The 22,393-nt window shown below is 34.3% G+C and overlaps 1 protein-coding gene across 7 annotated transcripts in view; it reads right to left on the bottom strand.

The window, feature by feature from the left end:
- LARP7 (La ribonucleoprotein 7, transcriptional regulator) overlaps positions 1–22,393 on the bottom strand; it is a 28,223-nt gene that overhangs the window by 2,467 nt on the left and 3,363 nt on the right. Inside the window, exons 2-13 of one of the 7 annotated variants that reach the window (XM_057502549.1) lie at positions 19,743–19,952; positions 18,996–19,096; positions 18,838–18,921; positions 18,535–18,699; positions 18,365–18,458; positions 17,953–18,297; positions 17,730–17,874; positions 15,909–16,060; positions 14,926–15,047; positions 11,928–12,087; positions 11,629–11,720; positions 2,646–2,915 (exon numbers count right to left, since the gene is read on the bottom strand). In XM_057502549.1, coding sequence (XP_057358532.1) covers positions 2,853–2,915; positions 11,629–11,720; positions 11,928–12,087; positions 14,926–15,047; positions 15,909–16,060; positions 17,730–17,874; positions 17,953–18,297; positions 18,365–18,458; positions 18,535–18,699; positions 18,838–18,921; positions 18,996–19,096; positions 19,743–19,944 — 1,725 coding nt within the window. In that variant the 5' untranslated portion in view covers positions 19,945–19,952 and the 3' untranslated portion in view covers positions 2,646–2,852. Of the gene's footprint in view, positions 1–2,645; positions 2,916–7,044; positions 7,265–11,628; positions 11,721–11,927; positions 12,088–14,925; positions 15,048–15,908; positions 16,061–17,729; positions 17,875–17,952; positions 18,298–18,364; positions 18,459–18,534; positions 18,700–18,837; positions 18,922–18,995; positions 19,097–19,742; positions 19,953–22,393 lie in introns of those variants that run through there. The other 6 variants (XM_036920834.2, XM_036920835.2, XM_057502547.1 and 3 more) reach the window with 6 other exon arrangements.

The following is a 22,393-nucleotide window of genomic DNA, read 5'->3' as shown; positions in this document are numbered from 1 at the left end:
TGTGTGTTCTTGTTGTAAAATTCCATCCATCTTTACTAAACTTTAAAGTACAGTTTGCAGTACACATACTTCAGTATGAAGTTGAAGAGATAGGTGTAAGTGCAATCGCTGTTTGTAAGACTCAAACTCTGGTGCTTTATGCAACATAGAGTGATTAGTTAGGTTAGTTTTATTGAGTTTTTAGTTGTGCTTTTGCATATTTAGATGATGAAATATATAATAGTTACAAATATGACTGACATGTATAACCTTTCCTTATCCTCTCCAGAGTGCAGCTTGAGTATCACAGCTCCAATGCCCAGCTGTTTGAGGAGAAGTCCAAGTCCGCTGCTTGCTGGACCTCCTGCTAGTATCTGAATTACTGACTGTGGTTCCTATTGGTCCAACAGTCTGTAGAACATGTCCATTCAGAACTCTACTGCCAAATTAACACATATTAAAAAGCTTACAATCACACTCGGCCCCACCAGCCAGCCTCCTGAAAATCAACTCTCAATCTTTTTTTTTCTTAAATCCAACTTCTGTGTTCTACCAGACAGCCTAAAACCTCAGGTAGTTATGGATTTTCCATTTTCATCAACATTTATATCTGATCAGCCACCAAGGATTGCCAGCTTTTCCTCTCACCCAGGCCTCGCATTCATAACATCCTTTCCATTTTCACTACACTCCATTTCTTCATGACTGAAATATTCTAGTGGTTTTCTAATCTTGTTTCACTGACACGTATTCCTTCTTTACTCAAATAGTTAACGTTGATATTGGTTTTATGAGACTATTTCATGATAATTTTCCATTGTTTAAAGTCTTCAACTGCCTACAGGACAAACCCCTGAGTCTGACATTTGAAAAATTTCTATAGACTGATCCATATCAACCTATTCTATTCTTTTATCTTTTCCTACTCTTTTTACCAACTTCTTCAGCTGCTGAGATTCTTCACTGTGTCTCAAACACACCAGGCAAGGTCCTTCTTTAGTACTTACACATGTGCTATTCTCTCAACTCTACTACTATGAAAGAGTTAGTGGGATAGGTGCTTGGTTAATCACCTTTGCCCTCTTTAAGAAATTACTCCCAAACCTGTAGTCCTAGTGTTGAGTATGCAGAAAATCTCCTCCTTTTGCTACAACCGATTGATCCAAGAAAACACCTGACCCAAGCTTGGTCCATCACATTCTGTCTCCTGGGAACTGGTAATTTTTAACTGAGAGTTCATGGGGCTGGAGAGGCTTGTTGCTGAGTCAACTGAATATCAACTGACCCTGCAGTAGTCTCTTTAGGAACACCTACTGTCAAGAGGTCCAGAGCTGTCTGGGCTCCTGCTTTTTGAGGCTTTATTATTCATCTAGTTTCTCCTCAGATTTCAGAGCCTTCCTTGTATCCATGCAATAATTTTTTCCTTTAGTGTAACAGAGTTAGTTTCTATTTCTTGCAATCAAAAGAATCTTGAATAATACCATTTCCTCTCACTTGCTCTTGAATACATTGAAATACTTTTCATTTACTCTGTAAATACATTGCTGGGTCCTCTATTCATCTATCCTTACTCTGGAAAGTGAAGAAAACTGAATCAGCAATCACTGAGTGTTTACTTCACGATCTGGGCAACTGTCTTGCCCACAGGTTTCAGCCCGGGCAAGTTCACTATAGATTCAGTGAAACCAAAAAAATGACAGTAGAACGTTCTTGGGGTGAGTTATATCCAACTTTATTTCCACGGTGGCAGGTCAATCACTAAAATTCTGTTCACTCAGAGCGAGTCTGCATGCAGGAAGCCGGTCTCTGCCTCTGGACCTCTTGGCCCACAAGGCCGTCCTCTGGGCCTCTGTCCTTGGCTCTGTCACCACTCCAGCCTCTGCTCTGCTCTCCTGCAACCTTGCAGCCATGCCACTGTATCTCCCAGGGTACTGGGCAGGGCTCTTTTATATAGAGTCAATAACAACGTATTGCCCATATGGGTGTAGTGAGCTAGCCAATCAGGGCCAGGTGAGAATCCTGGACATAGGAACCTTCGCTTGATCCACAGCAAGTTACAGCACAGCACACAGTTCTGGAGTTATTCTTGTGCCTGTGCATGGCCCGGAAAAAGCATGAAACCCACTGGGCCAAGCACGCAGGAACAAAGCATTCCTACCCACCTGGAGTGAATTCATGACTTGGAACTAATTAGGACAGTGGACATCTCAGATATATGTCTGGAAACAAATGGGTCCCCACTAACTTGGTATTGTGTAAGCCTCCAGAATTTTGGAGAGAGAACCCTAAATTGACTGAGATTATTATTAGCCCTTTGTGGGATGCAGGGCTTGAAGTAGAGATTAAGGTCAATTATAGGAAACTAAAGTTTAATTTCACACTTTAATTTGTGCTCTGAGATTTATATTGCAACAGAAAGAATGGATTTTATACTACTTTAGGTAAATATGAAGTGTATATTACTATTTGACCATACCCATCTAGTTCAAAATCTAATTTATCGAATGCACAATGAATTCACTAGATAACCGACAAGATAACAAGTTATTAAATAACCATCCCATTTTTGTATATATTATTTTATAAGGATCAGGCAGGTGTATGTTTGCATGGTTAATTTCTAAGTAATTCCATGAAATGTTCAAGTATAGGAAAATAAAAAACTCTTAAATCTTGACAACTTTTATTTAGTCACACCATTAGAGACTTATGGAAATACAAATGCAGATCTATTCCATACAAGAGAACAAAGCTTATCAAACAGATTCAAGACATAAAATTGCTTTTTCTTTTTCTGGCATCAGCTAAACTTTTTGTAAAGACAGAAGTGTTTATACTTTGATTCTTCAATACCCGTGAGCCAGTGTAAGCTATTACCATAAACACTGCCACTGATTCTGGCTGCACTCTGGCTCCTCCATGACAGCACCATCCAGCTGAAATACAGTGAGTGCCACATTAAGTCAGTTAAAACTTTCTAGTAGCCACATTAAAAAAAGTAAAAATAAACAGGTAAAGTTAATTTTAGTAATATACTTTAATACAATCAACAAAAAATTACAATGTTTCCCATATGAAGACTATTAATATCATATTATTTTACCAAGTCTTCAAAAAATTGGTATGTATTCTATACTTACATTTCAATTCAGACTAGACACATTTCACGTGTTTTAATAGCCTCATGTGTATTGGGCAGTGCAGCTTTAAGTAATTATAAATTAATGACATCTTTAAAGAAAAAAGTTATATAATCTTTGGGATTTCATCATTCTAAAGAAGTATCTGTTTGCTCCTACATCAATCCCTAAAGGTAATTCCAAGAATGAAATTAATGAAAAAACTAACTGTAATATTGTTCTATAAATTTGCATGCTGTTGTATGCTTGGCTTACTCCTATGGACACAAAAGAAACTGGCTTTTTTTTCTACACATGCATCTTATCGTCTCCCCATGAAAACATAGTAATTTCTTTATACATTTATACTGAAGTCATTACTGTCAGATTGTTTTATTCATTTCAAAACAACTGAAATGTGTTGAGTTATATATATGTATTTTTTTTTGAGAGGGCATCTCTCATATTTATTGATCATATGGTTGTTAACAACAATAAAATTCTGTATAGGGGACTCAATGCACAATCATTAATCAACCCTAAACCTAATTCTCAACAGTCTCCAATCTTCTGAAGCATAACGAACAAGTTTTTACATGGTGAACAAGTTCTTACATAGTGAGTAAGTTCTTACATGGTGAACAGCGCAAGGGCAGTCATCACAGAAACTTTCGGTTTTGATCACGCATCATGAACTATAAACAATCAGGTCAATTATGATTATTCGTTTGATTTTTATACTTGACTTATATGTGAATCCCACATTTCTCGTTAAGGGTTATATTTTTAAACACATTTTTATCAAGTAATGAGCAGTCACAAAAGAAAAAGGCTGCTTACTGAGATCTTCAATAAGGCTGTGGTTATAAAACTTCATGATCTCTGCTAACTGTATAGGTGGGGAATAAGTACAAGTGATAGTGTTTACTCTTTCCTAGTGTGACTCCTTCCTAGTTTTTCATTCCAACTGCTCTTTTATATTACGAACTTCTCAAGGCATTTAAGAAATAAAATGTGTGACTTATTTTTTCAAAGAAAGTTTTGCTTTAAGGCTGCAAAGAACAAACATACTCACACTAACTCAAGAAAGATCCTTGCTTCTACCCAGTCTTCTGGACATCAGAAAATAAGAAATGAAGTACAGACAGACTAGACTCATAAGTCCCAGACTGGGAAAAAAATTTATTTTAAAAGCAGATTAAAAGATATGGCTCTGTAAAAATATAAAATATCCATACAATAACTGTACAATAAAGTACCCTGAAAGCCAAGTGGTTCAATGTGGGAAAATATATTTACAGGGATATGTTAATAGTATGAGAAGTTCTCCTGCATACTGACCATTAAAAAAATTTTCTAGCCTTTAAAAAACTTAGAAAATTCACTGAGGACATACAAATATTTAACAAGCCTGTGAAAGTACTCAATCTCTTAATTAAGGAGATGCACATGAAGGCTGCAATGAGATAGACTTTCACCTCTCAAAGATCAGTAGAAATGAAAAAGACTGATTAGCTCCTGTATTAATGAATTTAATACACACACAAAAAAGAAGCTAAAATGTACCCTTAAACTTGTACAGCATTTTTGGACTATTTTGGACACTAAATAAAATGTATCTTTGCCCCAGCAATTCCAATCAGAAATCTATCCTGCAGACTCACTCACACACAGTAGAGGTGGATGACATGTTCACTGGCATTGCTTTTAGTAGCAAAAAAGAGCAGACAAGTGCAATAGATGCATAGCTTACAGTACTTTACTGAGATGCAAAACATTGGTAGGAAAGAAGGCAGGAAGGCAAGCAGGCAGGGATAGAGGGTGGTAGAGATGAAGGTTATCATAGTTGTTAAATGTTTGGTCTTCAGAGTTAGAGAAATTGAGTTTAAATCCCAGACTAGTTAGCTATTATGATGACCTTTGGCAAGTGCTTCAGTGCCTTCTTTTTAAAGTAGTGATAATAAGGGTACCTACTTCACTGAGATGACACAACTAACACGTAACAGACAAGAGCCAATATGGTTCTCTTTATGAAAGTAGTTCTGAGCTCTTCTTGCAAGGTGCTTAAATAAACTTAGTTTTACAGTTAAGTAAGCAAATCCCACTGACATGTACAAAGACCAGTATGTAGTAGGCCCTTTTAAAAAAAGTAATGTGACTACTGAATGAGCAATTTGAAAAATATCGTTTATGGGACTAAATCATAACATGTCCTTGGGGAACATCCTGAAGTACACATTCAATTTCACTCAGTTAAAACAAATGTTTATTAAGCAATTACTATGTGCTAAGTGTTGGATAAGGGATACACTTACCCAAAAGATCAAAGGTTCAGAAACCTTGAAAGGTCATGCAGAATTGATTTTGCTTTGAGGACAGCATCCAGTATAATCTGGAGTAACTTGTCACATCACTTACATTGTACAGCAATTATATGTTGACTTATCTGTCTTCCCCAAGGCTGTAAATTCTTCAAGGATAGGGGACTTTATCTTTTCTTTTTATCTTTAATGCCTTTGATATCAGTATCTGATATCTGCCATGGGCTAAATAAATATCCCTTTAATTTAATGAAGAATAAATTAAAGAATGAACTAATGGGGTTTCTCCTTTATTTATTTTGGTTTATCCTATGGACTTTCTTTAACAAACTGTAATTTTCACTTATTTTTGTTTATTGTCTCTATCTATTGCTGGAACGTAAGCTCCACAAAAGTGAGATCTTCGATTTGCTTCACTAATATCTCCCAAGTTGCTACAACAGTGTTGAAAGATATTTGTTGAGTGTGTGCTTATCTTGTTTAGTAACTGCCAAGGGGAGAATTTCTGAAATCTTACTTGGTAACTTCTTCAAAGTCACCTTAAGACAGTACTCACTGAGATCAACTCAATTCTTGAAATATACATCTGCTTTTGATTACTTGGGATCAACTGGAGTATATTTAGTCATAATCTTCATAACAGAGCTTAACAACTAACTATTCACAGAGCTTTTCCTCCAAGAGTATATATGCTAGCTTTTCTTCATGGAGAGAGAAAAATGAGTGTGTCAGTGGCAATTTGCCAGGATACCTATTTTTGGTAGTAATAAGCTGTTGTCACCCTACTAGTAAGGTAGCCAATCTTCCCAAATCTCTGGCCCAAAGAAGTGAATAGATTCCTGATTGTAGGCTTTCCACAAGGCACAGAAGGAGCAGCCAAATTAGGTCCCCCACTTCTGTACAAAACTGATGGAACTAGGAATTGGTTTGTAGCCCTAGGAAATGAATCCCATGGTGTCCCTGTTCAGAGTACTTTCTTGATATTCTAGTAAGACACTAAGAAGCCAGTCATACATAAGCCCAGTAGATTCAGTTCTGTGAAGGCCTTAAATGCTCCAGTCTGTGATTTTCCTGAATAAAATCATAGACCTCAGTTATGCCTGAGGCTGATTCCCAGATTTTTTTTTTCCATATTCATGGCATCTAGTACATTTTATTTTGGTTAGACTTCATTTATTTGGTTGACTTCATTTATTTAGTTAACTTCATTTATGAAAAACAAACTCAGTACTTAAAAAATTTAACAAATTTTAATTGGAAACAGTTCATATGTGTTCAAAGGAAGCTCAGATAGGTAAAGTACAACAAACATCACACACATGCCTCTGCATAAATTAACACGAAGCGATACTCAAGATACTTGGAATAGAAAAAGCCACAAATAAGTACAGTGAGAGTCCACTGTTAAACATTTTTTCTAAACTATATATTTATGTAGTATTGTATTTGCAAATATATTGTCTTTGTAGCATTAAAAACAAAATTAATGAAAATGTTCAAAATGCTTTTATTTACTAAGTCACTTTGAGATTGCTTTCTGTAAGATAATTTCAACAAATAAAATGTTCAGTGAAAAACGATAGTATACAATGTACTTGTCTATAGAAAAAGGTCTTATATACGAGTTAAGGAACAAAGATATTTCTTTTAATTGAATGTAGGTTTTAGAAAAACATTCATTATGCATTACTACCATAATAAAAATGGATTTTGTAAGATTAGCTCAAGTCCAGTGAAATTTTAAGAGGTGAACCAAAAGTTTTTTCAGTCATATTCAGAAAATCTAATGTGTTTACTTGCTTGTTGAGTCTTTGCAAGTCTAATCTTTTCAGCTTTGGTGATTAACTACAGAGAAAAAAATCAGAAATTAGAACGTATTGGATAACTAAAACAAAAAGAAAATTATGACTAGAAAAATTTTACAAGTATCAGCTTGAAAAACATTTTTTTAAAAAGGGGAAGAGTAGACAAATGAGATAATTTAGCTTAGGTCAAATCAAGTACAAAGAGAACTGTCCAGATAATGGCTTATTAAGTATAACAGATATTAAATCTTCGAGTTATCCAAAAACCTTCCCATTTTAGTTCCAAAGTACTAAAAAATTTTCAATTGAAAATGGCCATTTCACACTGGCAATTTTTTAAACCCTTTAACAGAGTTCAAGACCTGTATTTGTTAGCTGGTTTCTATTCTCTTAGGAATGAGTATTAATTACCAAGACATTCCTTAAATGACATGTAGTTCTTAGTAATTATATTATGCTTGAGAATCCATGTATTATTTGAATTAGACAGCATGTTTTGGGGTGAGTCCTACACAAAGGTTTGCTTACAAATTGCTTACACATTTGAAAATTCACATATTCCAAATAAGGATCTTTTTTTTTTTTCAGGGAAATTGTTTTCATTTTGTTAACAAAAAAATTCAAGGTAAAGTAGTTCTCTATTATAAGATTAATTCTCACAACTTTCAAATTGCTTCCTATTTGATATTGTATTTCTTTACAGCACATCTGAGTGTTATTACAAAACCTAAGTCCTATTTAACATAGAAGTTATTTTTGCAACAGTATGTATAATTCCATTTTATCATAATTGGGCACAAAAAAAACACACAAAATTCTACATGAAGCAAAAGGCTATATAAATTGTCTTAGATACTATGGTAGCCCTAATCTCTGTTTTGACCAGCTCTGGTCCACCAGAACCATTCACAATATTCTAACGTGTGTGTGTGTGTGTGTGTGTGTGTGTGTGTGTGTGTGTGTGTGTGTGTGTGTGTGTGTGTGTGTGTGTGTGTGTGTGTGTGTGTGTGTGTGTGTGTGTGTGTGTGTGTGTGTGTGTGTGTGTGTGTGTGTGTGTGTGTGTTTTATTAAGGTATCGTTGATATACAATCCTATGAAGGTTTCAATTGAGTAACATTGTGCTTACTACATTCACCCATATTATCAAGTCCACCTCACCCACCCCATTGTAGTCACTCTCCATCAGCATAGTAAGATGCTACAGTTACTACTTGTCTTCTCTGTGGGATCTGCTATTAAGAGTACTTATTATTTATTACACCTAACAAATACTTCAACAGTTTTAAATAGGACAAATGAAATTATATGGAATGCAGAAGACCATTTAAAATGTCTAAATATTCCAAAACCTTTCTCAATGGAAAAATTTTAGGTATCTTATCTAACTTTGCAAGAAATGAAAATCTTACTTTCTTAAAGATACAGATTCTAATGAGCAGTCATTAAAATAGTTTCTTTTAAGTTGTGACATATGGCCATTAGCAGGAAGTCACTTTTATTCATTTTTCAGTTTCTTAAAATGTTTACTGAAACATAAGCTTACTTGTGAAGAGTGTGACTCAGCCTTTAGAGAATGGCTGGAAAGTTACAAAGAAGTATTTAAAGAAAAAAATGCAAAAGTTGCCGAAGTCTCCAAATTGTTTGACAGAAAACAGTGACTACCACAACGTGAGGATTACATTCATAAAGGTCATTAGGAATTAGCAAAGCTAGAATCAGGGTTTATTTTTATAGAAGTCCAGGTTTATGGGACATTTAAGTATTTCTTATATTTTTTTACTTTGGAACCAAAAATAGGGTGACCCTGTGTTTGTTATTTTTGTAGGGAATCACTTTTAAACTAAAAGCCTATTCAGCAGTGAGATGAGTCAAAATACAAGTGTTTAAAACTTTGTCACACCAATGTGCTGTTCACAAACTTTATGAATTCTCCTTTTAGCTGCTGAATATCTGACATTATAAGTAATTTGTAAAGACTATTTTGATAAAAACAACAAAAAATTCAAATATGCTTTGAAAGCTAAGGAGAAAAGTCTCATTCTGTCTCCAGTAGTGGTCACCTGTTTACCAATGTGCTCAAAGTAATAAGGTACAATACAAAGATTTGGTCTAGCAAGAATGAGTTAGATCCCATTTGGCAGATTTTTTTCTTTATCTTACTGATATTTTGTGAGACATCTTAATTTGCCCATACCTGGTTTTTGTATATAAAAATGTCATATGTAGAAAATAAAAATTTTCTTTACCATTCTTTTTCTTCTCTTTTAATTCTTTATAAACTAACTGGTGCTTAGGAAATTGTTCCCAGTATCCTTCTATTCCATAATGTGAAAAAGAACAGGGAGTTTTAATTAGTGCTTTTCTTTCACTCAATAATATAACCCTACCAAATAAAATACTACTGTGGAAACATTGGGCTGTCATGTCAATAGGTATTCATATCATACATTCGGCTAATTTTTTCTAAATACTTAACTCCCATTACTAAGGTACTTGCTCCTAGTACTCCATCTACACTGGCCTCCCACTTTGACAATCTCCCCTCAAGGCCTCTGCATTTTCTGTTGCTTCTGCCTGGAAAAACTCTGCATCTGAACTTCACTGGCTTGTCTGCCCACTTCCCTAAAGTCTGCTCTAAAGTCACCGTTACAGAGAAGAACTTCCCAGACAACCATATCTGATATAAAGCTATCCCACAATACCTTTTTATATGACTTTTCTGCACAGCACTTATCACCTGACTTTTATATTGTTTATCTGTAAGCTTCACGAAAACAGGGGACTTTGTTATTTATGGCTGTATTGCAGTCCCCAGAACAGTAGCTAACACAGACAATCAAAAAATATTAATTAAATGAATTAAGAAAAAGGTAAGTTAACAAGCTAATTATGGTTTATCCCTCTCCTCTGAAAAGCTTCTATAGTCCCTACTTTGTGTGTTATCGTTTTCATTTCTTGAGATAAGCCAACTGGCTACTTCCATAGTTTCAGCTAGAATCCTATACTTTCAGGGGTTTCTGTTTATTAAATGAATCATGTTAATGAACAAGCCTGATGGTGCAACAGGTAAATGAAACCAGGACAAGAACTCTTCAACTCAATGATAGAACCAATCATTGTGTTCCAACCTAATTTATAATATTCCCTAGTCAGTGTTTATTTCCTTGCCTCAAATTTAATTTATGGAGATGGGATTTTTATGAAAAAACAAAATTACTAATTCCTAGTTTAAAAAAATATACAATTTAAATGAAGTTTCACACCAATTGTAAGGGTAAAGTTATATAACAAAGTGATTTCATTTCAGTTGTGAGTTCTGGGTTAATTATTTTAACATATAAATAATCTCACACAGGCATTGAGATTTACAACTCATAGACCTGAAAAGAGTTCTTAGGAAGGAAGGAAGGAAGCCTCCCCATCTCAGCAAATTCAACCTGCATTATGGAAACAGAATTAACAAAGACTAAGGAAACCTCTCTCAAATCATCTATTCCAATGAATCCTAGATGTTCTAAGACTGATGAAAAAACTTGATTTTTAATTGAAAAAACAAAAAATTATGTAAGTATGACCCAAATCAACAAACCTAGAATACAGGAAGTATGACTTTTTTAGTGTCAACCAATCATAAAAGGATGTACATCTTTTTAGATTTTTCTGACTTGTATAATCTACATTTTAAAATTTTGCTAGTAGTAATATTAACTATTATGTGCCCTATTTTGTTCTAAGATACACTAACTTTTACATGTATAAAAATTTGTTTTAAAATAATAAACCTGATAGCTCATAACAATATTTGATAAATTATTCAGGACCATTTAAGATAAAATTATTGAAAGAGAATTGTTTTATAATTATTTAATATATTTAAACTTGCTTATATCACTTGATGACTATTCTAGAAAAAAAAAGGAATAAAGCTTATAATTGGTATAGGGAATGTTTTGTATAGTTTCTCAATCTTACCTTGGAGGCTCATATCTTTAAAAACTACACCCTAAGTACATTGTGTTTTTACCATTAAGACAATCTTTAAGTAATCATTTACCACCAAACTACAAAACACATCAGAAAGAAGTCAAGACTGTTTAAATTTAAATTACATCACTAGTTAATTTAAAAAAAGGAAAAAAAACTTTAGCAGTATGTAACATGGTTGGAGTATACAATTCTAATTTTGTGTATTTTAAAACCAAGAGAAATAAGTATTACTTCTCAATTTTAACAGCAACATATACCATGAAAATCTTTGTTATGTACAGCAAAACTAACATTATTTTAGGATTACCCACTACTGACTTTAGACATTCAACCTCTGAAAAGCTTAGGCTACAAAAAAAGCTTAGGCTACAAAAAAAAAAAAAAAAACCACACCAAAAAACAAAATGAATTGATTACCTTCTCAGTGCCTCTTTTCTTTTCACGAGGCTGATTAAGTTTGGCCTGCCTATCTACCAGAATCTTTTGCCAGTATCTCTGTTCATGATCACCTTAAACAAACAAAAACAGTAATAACTCAAAAATACACATGAAAAGACATTCAAGGAATTACATTCTTAATATAGAACAGTTATCTGATTATATTCACCTACTTCATGCACAACAGATGAAAAATACTAATTAGCCAAACTCAGAAAATACAATACCCTCACAACAAGAATTGTTAAAAAAAAAAAAAAGATTCAATAATGCTTTACCAGAAAGGATCTCGAGTTTCCAGCAGTGTTTCTTTTTAATTTCCATATATGCATTTATTACTGCTTGAGCATCCTCAGGAGTTTTAAATCTAGCATGGCATTCTGTATCTCCTTCTAGCAAATCAACATAAACAACTTCTGAGATAGCTGCCAAAGTATCCTGCATTAGAGTTAGGAAAGACTTAAAATAAATAATAAAAATGTTTCATAATAATTCTAAAATTATTCCAATGGTTGTGTCAGAATGTATTATATATGAATAAGCCACGTGTAGCTTAAAATACGGAGTAACTATCCTACATCAAATATTTCTTCTAAGATATACTCAAAGCTCTTAAAAATTGACACAAAGTTGAGAACCAATTTAACATCAGCTCTAGTCATAACTTACTTTCTTCTATTCAACAACAATCTTAAAATCTAAACTAGAATGGTAATATTGCATAGGGGCAACAGATTTGTGGAGTAAAATGTACAAGAACGCCCCCCTACCCTCAAATCAAAAAGAGGGGTCCAAAGTCAAGAGTGCAGTTAAAGGAATAAAATTAAAATAAAAAAACAGGTTGCCACTCAACTTGCACAAAATCACTTATCATGTAAAATATGTTTAAAAAATTCACCCTTTTGTAACAACTCAGGGAAAAAGAAGTTGCATCAGAACCTACAAAAATCCCAGGTTCCTGAGTGACTCTATGGGAATATAGCTCAAGAGCTCTTACTTTCTGATAAAATACCTAAGTAACCTCTTCTAAACAAGTTGCGGTCACCCAGCAAGGAAAAGTTTTACCTATAATGCCTGCTGTGAGGGCAAATTAACAAGATTCCTGCATTCCTAATCATTTTTTTTTCACAGCAGGTTCTACAGTGTCTACCATGCAATTATGCAGGAATGTTACACTAATTCTTAATTCATCAACTTCCATTCTAAAACTAAAGAAATACTGGGGATTCCAATTAGAAAAAAAAAAAAGCATTTTATCCATCTGGCTCCCTTTACTTTTTGATCCAAAATTTCAAGCAACAAGTAATTTAGATTACTTTAAGGTGTTGGATTTAAGAAGTTTGAATTACAGAAAGAACCGAGCAATACCTGGAAATATTATTCGATTATAGAATAAGAGAAGTTCATTAGTTAATAACAAAGAATAAGTAGTAAAAACCTGCGAGTCTGAAAAACCAGGAACTAAGTCTTAAATCCCATCTCTTAGCATACTATCTAAATGTTTGCTAATTCAATGAAAAAAGTAAGAGAACTAGAAATATACTTGCCAATTCTTCCACTGGTAGTTGTGAGAGTTTTGTAACTGATTTATCAGACAGATTAGATTACTACAACTCAAAAGATATTTACTTAATATCCATTATAATGTCAGGCTAATCTCCAGATTTAAATCCTTCTTAGAATGACAAATTAGCCTGGTAATCACATGGGCAAGTCACCGACAGCAGGGACCATTACCCTAGCTCAATTTTGTTTCAGCAAAATTTAAGTAACTACCAAATTGATTAATGCAGTTATTTTATGATTTGATGATCATAGAAGAAGAATTTGTAGTTGATGAAATTACAATGTAGATAATAAAAGTTATTTGATAAATAGCATAAAAAGTTATCAGTCATTCCAAATAACTTTAATTTTTCTATTAAATATTTTGTAATCTAACCATAGCATCAGTTACATCCTCAATTTTTTAAATCCTTATTTGAAATTCTATACTGCTACCATACTCTGAAGTGAAAACTGCTAATACCAAATTGGATTCATCAAATCCCTTCTCAACATGGTAAAGAGAATCTAAATCTGTATGTTAGTGACAGCTGCTGGATTTTAGGATAGGATTTCAGATAAAGAGTACGTACACATTATTACAGTGAGTAACCTCAGTGGTTATACAAGTTAAAAAAGGTGGACTGGTAAGAGTCTGAAAACCAAAAATATAAAACATGGTGCTTAATGTTAGTATAACAATGTGAAATATATTTGCTATGCTACAGAACATCTTACATAGTTTAAAAACAAAGTATCTTACCTAAATTTGGGTGACAGACTAAGTAAATAAGATACGGTATTTTCACCCAAAGGAATATGTCAATAACAAACAGTTGCATTGGTATAAACTGTGTAAGATAAGCTATATAAAGTGAAAACAGAAGATTGTAGAAGAGTATGTTGGATTTACTTGCACATGCATGCAAAATTTGTGCAGCTTTTCAAAGAACTTTATAAGTTTCTGTAATTTATTCAAATTTTAAAACAATCGGCATGGATTGAAAGTACCAAAAAATTTAAAAAGATAGAACTAAAGAAGACTCTTTTCACCCCCAAATCCTACATTTCATTCAGGAAAAAATTCCATTTCCCAAGAGGATTCATTAACAGACAAAAATAAAATGCACTGTATGTGAAAAATATGCATATTATGCCTTTTATTCCAAAATAGTTTCAACTTTCTTAGGTCACAAATTCTTTTAGTTATCTATTGAAAGCTATGAGCTCTAGTGAAAACAAATTACAAATTCTCTAATTCCCTCCAAAACCAGACAACAGCAGGTGATGCTGATTAAATCTTTTTAAAAGTTTTGACATTAAGTATTTTCTAAAGTCCATTTTCTCTGAAATCCCTAAAAAATGAATGCTGGGAAAAGCATTTTACTATATCTACTCAATTAGTTATAATGACTATAGTACGGTTTCTTCTGTCAACTACACAAAACCATTAGAAGCACCAATAAAATAAGCACAAATTGCAGTTTTCTTTCCTATGGAAGGATGTTTAAAGTGTGCTCACTGTAAATTTGATCCAGTGAGAAATTTCAGTCTTTAGATTTTGCTGCTTCGTGTCAAACTTGAGTTACTATGAAATCAAAACTGTAGAAGCAATTTGCTTCAGAAGAATAAATTCTAATTTGATTTGTTTTCAGTATTCAAAACATTTTCACAAGGGAGAGTTTTTAAGAGGAAGGGGGACCAACTACCCTGGGGACTCAAAAGCATTACCCTGACTTGTTTTCTGCCAGGTAGAGGCTCGGTGCTGATTATCTTCACAATCACACCACTCACAAACTGTGGTCCTGCTGCATTAACCTTCTCCTGGGGACAACACTCTTCACTGTTTGCTGCTGGTTTGCAAAGGAAAAGACCAGAAAAAAGTCTCTTACATTTAACAAATTAATATTTAGAAGGCCCAGTTTAGAATAACAATGATTTTCTAGGCTGATATAAGTAATTTACATTTACTTGATTTAAAATGTACTTGTAAAATAATGAATCAAAGTAATTATTAAGAAAATTATGTTTAAGTCATACTGTTTATTGCAGAGTACTATGAAATAAAATACAAAATTCATTACCCCAAATGCAAACTTACTGTTAGAAGAGCATGGAAAAACCTTAAAAAGCTCCTTTTCCCTACCTGAATCAAGTAACAAAGTACTCTACTTAATAAAAGTAAAGAAATAAAATAAACAGGCATAGGATAATATATAAGAATATTCTACATATGTATTGATTCAATGTGAACATTTATATTTTTAATTTATAGGAATTTGAAATATACCCTAATATTGAAGATTTTATAAGAATCTTGTTTTGTTTTGTTTCTAGTTATAGGTAATACTATGGAATTAAAACACAGGTGTGAAATTAGTCTTTATTTCTACAAACTTGCTCAATTTGTCAACTAGGCACCCTCTACTAAATCTGATTAATAATGAAAACTGCAGAGAAAACTTAAGTGATTAAAATAAGAAATTGTTTAACATTAGTCTTTAATATATTCTTATATCAAGAATAAATCACACATCTGGACAACTGGAGAAATCAATTTTTCTAATAATTGTTAAATAAGTTTTTAAAAATTAAGTTTATCCTATAAAAAAAAGTTTATCCTATAATAAGTTTTTAAAAATTAAAGTTCATCCTATAACTCAGAAATAGTTATAAGTACAATATAATGCTATAAAAGCTATCACAATGCTTACCTTTCTCATTTTTCATTCCAGACTTATTAGGTACTCCATGGTCTGTTTCCATTTCCGACTCTGATTTTATTTGGGATATTGTTTTTTTTAAGGAAGCCATGCTGGCTTTTTGCAGTGCTAAATACTCTTTTTTCAAATCTATCCATTCACTCCTATAATGAAAAAAATGACTTTTGAAATAGTGACAAAAGATGATTAAATAAAAATTAATTATCTAAATACATACACTCACTGTGACTTGTAACCACTCCTCCTCCCAGCTTTTCTTTCTTTAAAACACATACACTCAAATTATTTCCTGAATTCTAAGTCCATCTAGCAAAGCAAAGGGGGATTCCCCTTTCCCCAACATTCAGATTAAATGTTTTAAATTTGCCAGTTCAATTCTTGAGTATACTGCTTCCACAGTCGAATTTATGAAAATAAAAGTTTTGAATTAACTAACTACTAACATTTACTACAACAGTCCTCTGAACAAAAATGAGAGACTAAACTTTAAAGATTATTTGTTAAACTGCTTCCAACTTGAGAGATAACATTCCTCAGCATTTACTCGAATCAAAAGGAATTGCTAAGATGAAAATACCACCCCATGGAAGCAATTTATTTATTTACATATATTTAACATGTAGATGTTTCTTCAAACTGCTAGAGCTCCTCTAGATAGAAACACAATGTCTCTTCTGGCTCCACAGGAGCACTCATTGTTACCCTAATCTATGCCATCAAACAAGCAGGGGAATTTTTTTTAAGGGGAGGATATCTTTTGGTAATGGTTTTAGCTGTTAACATTGACATCTGTATACTTCAAAAAAAAAAAAAAAGTATCCAGACCCACCCAGGATCGTACTTCTCAGAGAGCTGATACATTAGAATAACAAAAGGCTCTTGTAATGATTCTCTGAGATAAAAAGGCAAAAGGAATTCAGGAGTTAAGAATAGTATAAATAGAAGTGTCTGAAGTCCTTGCCTTTTAACCTTCAGGAGGAGAACACGACACTTTGGAAACTAAAATCCAGCAAGGTACAGAAAAACTTTCTTCAAAAGGTATGACGTTTTGTTTCTTTCTATTTGGACTCTAAGCCCTCAAGTGTATGGACTCCCTTTAACTTTAACATGGAAGTGCTTTCTGTGACTTCTAATAGTAAGTGCTTCCATGTTTTAGTAGAAGTGAATCCAAATTATTCCCCTGGATCAACTTGGCAGCCTTGCTCATTTGTAGAGCCAAGGGGATACCCTCTGCTTTAACATGGGGGTACCTGCTGTGTAAAACGAAAGTAAGTGCTTCCATGTTTCAGTGGAGGTGTCTCCAAACAGACACAACACTTGTTTTGACTCAAGATTATTTTCTAAGTTTATAAGTTAAAGGATGTTCCTGATTCCCGCTCTTCCCAAGACTGGGCTCCCCACCACTTAAACGTGGATGTACTTGCTTTGAAATAAAAAAAGTAAGTGCTTCCATGTTTTAGTGATGGTAAGTCTTCCTTTTACATTTTCACAAGCTCATAAGACGTCTGGAGTACTTCACAGAACTGTCCGTCTATGGTAGTATTCTTAAACTGGATCTTTAAATCTGTTAAGGAACACCCTCTACTTTAACATGGAGGCACTTGCTGTGACGGAATAAAAATAAGTGCTTCCATGTTTTAGTGTGGTGGTTCCGTTTTAATTCTCAATTGTGTTATAACCACCACTGTGCAGAAAGCTTGGCTACAGGCCATTACTGTTGCTAATATGCAACTCTGTTCAATACAAATTGGAATTGCACTTTAGCAATGGTGATGGAGTGTGTCAACTGCAAACAATATAACATCAACTTACTTTGATAGTACTCTTAGTGGTATGACCTCTTCTCCCATTTTATGCCTCTCCTTGTGTTTTTTCTTATGTTTCCTTTTTGCCTTTAAGAGTGATCCATCTTTTATATCTCCCGTATCCTTTTCCTCCTCAGTAGAGACTTCTAAATCTTAAAAGTTAAAAATCAAGAAGTGAAGATAAGAAATAACCTTATTTACTTAATCCTAACCTGAAATTTACTAGATACCTTTGTTTTCTTTGGAGATTTCTGAAGCTTCTTTTTTAATGTTTTTCTGAGCCATTTTCTTCACTTTAGATCTGGGAGTTAAGTATTCTGCATCTCCAGAACTACTTCTCTTCCTCTTCCCTGTTCTGACTAAGGGTAAGCTGGATACTTCAGCTTTTTCCCGTTTTTTCTTTTTCTTTGAAGGTGGCTTTTGGGGTTCAGTTATCTCTACTTCAGAGCCCTCGGACGTGATCCTGGATCTCTTCATTTTGCAGACGCTCTCCTTGCTTGTGTCTACACTAGACTCTTTCTGGATATTGTCCTTTTTCATTCGGCCTTTCTTCTTCTTCTTCTTTTTCTTCTCTTCTGTAACAATGCTATAATTAGTTTACTAATTTTATTCCCATACCTACTTAAATATTAAATAACTCACCTGGTACTCCAAGGGCAGGAATGGGCTTATTTTTCACTGTCTTAGGAAATATACCAGGCTTTCTAGGTGCTTCTTCTGGCGGGTTGTTAAGAAACTGAAATCGGCAAAACAAGTTCTTATTATTTAGAACCAATAATTTCTTTGCTTTTCTTTTCAGGTTCTGGACCTACCTCAATAGCTTTTGCTGCTTGTTCTTTGGTTTCAAATTCTACAAAGGCAAATCCCTTTGGATCTCCAGTAGATTTATAATGTGGTATACTTATATAAACAACATTGCCACATTTCCCAAATACTCTTTCAATCCAGCTGTGATTAACATTTTTGGGAAGTAATTCCTATGATAAATGAGAAGCAGTGCTAAATGTTAGAGTTCTTAACCCAGATCAATAAATTTATACTTGACTATTAAAATGTTTGTTGTACTTGGAGTTGGGGGACATCAGCTCTGAGCTTTTCTAGAAAAAATCACTTACCACGTACACTGTCCGCTCATCCTCATCCTTTGGTCTTTCACCCAGAGGCTTTTTTCTTCTGATTCTCGTGCCTTCTAAATCCAGCTTTAAAATGGTACAGAGTTTTAATATTAATGTATATGTTTTAATATGTAGTCACAAAAAATAACAATTCTTACCTCTACGACAGCTGAGCTCTTCAGTGCTCTGGCAATTAGCTTTCCGTCAGTGGTCAATTTTTTCATTTTGTTAAAAGACACGAGAAGTGATATATCAACATCTAGTGGAAATCAAAAGTGAATAAACAAAAAGCAGGATAATGCCCAACTGGGATAAATTCAATTTGCTCCTTTAGGTACAGCCCACTTGACAGTCATGCTCACTGTCATGTTACATTAACAGAAGTTGAACACATTTCCCTCTTAAAACTAGGAAAGGTTGGGATTTGGACTAGGTAAAATTCCCTGGTGTGAATTAACCCCTTAAGCATATGCCTCTATTCTTTTATTAAAACAGGTCACATTTTGATTTTGGAATAACTTAGGATTCCTCTTGTCATTAAGCCTATAAATAATTACATAGTTGGGAGGGGCATTGGCAAAATGTCAAGGGGATCGAGATAAGTACATTACCTGGTTAAAGGTACAGCATGGGGAACACAGTTAATGTAATTAATGTAATTTTCTGTGATGACAGCATTTTACAACAATCACATCAACTTCCAGTGAAAAGTGTCAGGCTAAAAGCAGTTCAGGAAAAATGTCTGCAGATGACGGTACAGTGAATAGTATAGTACTTTTCTATATACTATATTACTGTATAATACAGTAATATAGTGTATACTGTACAATGTACAGATACAATTTTGAAAGTCAAATGGAACACATCTAAAAAAGTGGTTCTACCGTATATTGAAGCAAACTTACATCCATCTCTAGATTTTTCTATATGCTCTCGGAGAAATCTATCCTTGTGAAGATTTGCATCTCCAAACCAGAAGTCCACTTGCTTAGCAATATCTGCAAGCACCTGTTTAACTCGAGACCGTTTCTTTTTTTCTACTTCTTTTTTCTTGTCAGTGCTTTCCTCTTCCATCACCTTTTCTGGATTTCCACTTTCAGTTTCCATTCCTGGAACTGGAATAAATATTTAAGACACCACAAGTAACTGGTAATGTAGAAAAATATTTAAATTAACCCTTAATTGTCTGAAGGGATAAGAGACTCAAATTTAGCTACCAGATGGCAAAGTTTTCTGGGGAACACTTCCCAGACATTTTCATCAATTAGCTTGAGGAAACTCACTGGCCTTGTAGTTCTTAAATTTTATTTCAGCTCTTCTCTGTTGACTTAACTGGCCTTTTGCTTTTAAGATAATTTACCTCCTATGTCATATACTTGTAGTTTTGTATGCCTTTTAAATTGCAGGATCTGATTATCCTAGTACAGAATAAAATTTATATCTACATCTATATCCCTGCAAAGTTACACTTAAAGTCAGTAAAAGTATAAGATTAGGTGATGCATTCTTTATCTCAACAGATCTCAATGAAAGTTACATTTTTAAAACTACAATCTCTAATAACAGATTTTTGATTTTTTTAAAATGTTAATTTCTGCTCACTAGAAGCAGAATTCAACTGGTAAGCTGTAGAAGTGGCCATCTCTTTTTCAGGTGGCCTTCCTATCCCAGAGTTTATTCCTTGGGCAGCAATTCCTAACCCTGCCTGTCTCTCAGGTTACTTTGCAGGTCTCTTCTTTGTTGCCTCAGCTCCAGCAACACTGGTCTTGCTGTTCCTAAAACTCAAGACAGCAAACTCTTAACAGAAGGCCTTTTGAATTAGCTGTTCTCTCTGAAACACTTGTCCCCTAGATAACATGGCCTGTTCCTCACTTGCTGATATCTTGTTCAAATTTCACTTCAGTGAGGTCTCCCACAGCCAGATTTAAAACTGCAAATTTCTGGACCGGTACAATGCGTCTTGCCTTATTTTTCTCCATTACACCTATTACCTAATACAACTGTTTTTATTCTTTATTCCTAGGATGTAAGATTGATAAAGTTTGTTTTGTTTACTGATGCATCCCCCCATTCCCTAGCACATGGTAGTCACTCAAAAATTTGAATGATGTCATCTTACTCTCTAGGGGGAGGGACACAAAAATGAGTATATGAGCAAATGCTTAATAAGAGGCTTGGGATGATGTAGGTCTGCCCAAGAACAACTTTAATCTTCTATAATACGGTTTTCTTGGAAACTGGACAGTTAAGACAAATGGGGAGGGTTGCATCTGTTTCCCTGGTTGCTGCAGGGTGGGAGCCACTATTAGCTGATATGCAGGCCTTAGGCCTGTATGACCAGAATGACCTAATAGACTGGTGGGTCAAAGGAGCTAAAGCTTTACATGTCAAAGTGACCTAACACGCCTTGGGCCCTTACCTGTGGAAGCCATACTTGTCTGCTATAGGTAAGGGCAAACTACAACAAACCAAAACAGTGGATCTGGGTTTACTGCTGGATTTCGTTAAGTGTTGGGTCTGTGCCTGCAGTTGAGATGAAGATGCTGTTCCCATTGTTTCTTCTTGCCATGTATTTTTTAAAGCTCAGTAAACACAGTATTAGACTAAAGCCTATTTGCATCTCCTGAGTAACTGCTAGAATCTGTCATAGCAGCAGGGATGCTGCAGACAGTAACAGAAATAAAGTGTTTCAAAATGACATCCAGTAATAGGGTACAAAGCCTCACGCATTTTATTTAAAATCTCCAACTAAACAAGCATCTCACCAAGGTCAACAGAAGAGTAGTTTGGCATCTTTAGAGCAGGCTTCAGTTGATTAGGCAAGTACCAATTTTGGAAATATGTAAGTTACTAATATTTTTTTAGACATTGCTAGCATAACACATGAAATGCAGCAAGAGTAAGAATTCATCATTAGAGAAACAATCAGATGTCATTTAGTGCCTGCCATATAACCATATTGCTCACCTCACACTTATTTCAACCCATCCTGTCAGGTTTTTCTTCCCACCATTCTAGTGAAAACAATGATCTCAACTATCTACTTGCCCTCTCAGCAGCGTGTGCAGTTGATAGCTCCCTCCTTGAAAACATTTCTCTTCATTTAGCTTCCAGGAGAGTCTTTCTCCTCAATTTCCTTTTCTGGACTCTTCTACTCAGCTTTACCTTTACATGCTGCTTACGACTGCATTCAGTCCTGGGCTCCTTCAACTATACACACATCTTTTCTGAGGGTCCCTGGCTTTAGGCTTCTTGGCTCTACGCTGATGTTTCACAAATCTATATTCTCTACCCCTGATCTCTCCCATTAGCTCTCCATTCCAATATTCAACTGTCCATTTGAGATGTGCACCTATTTATCCATGAATATCTCAAGTTTAAAATGACAAAAATTGAACTCTCAATTTTTAATCTATTTTTTGACTAGTTTACCCCACCTCAGACAACACCAATCAAAAGGGGAAAAATCTTGAAATTCTCCTTAATTCTTTTCCTCATACCCCACAGTCAATTAGCATTTGTTAGCTCCACCTTTATAAAATATAACCTGAGTATG

This window comes from Manis pentadactyla, chromosome 5 (genome assembly GCF_030020395.1).
Source record: "Manis pentadactyla isolate mManPen7 chromosome 5, mManPen7.hap1, whole genome shotgun sequence".
Lineage (NCBI taxonomy): Eukaryota > Metazoa > Chordata > Mammalia > Pholidota > Manidae > Manis > Manis pentadactyla.
The sequence above is the reverse complement of the archived record's forward strand: the minus strand, read 5'-3'. Positions and strand labels throughout refer to the sequence as shown.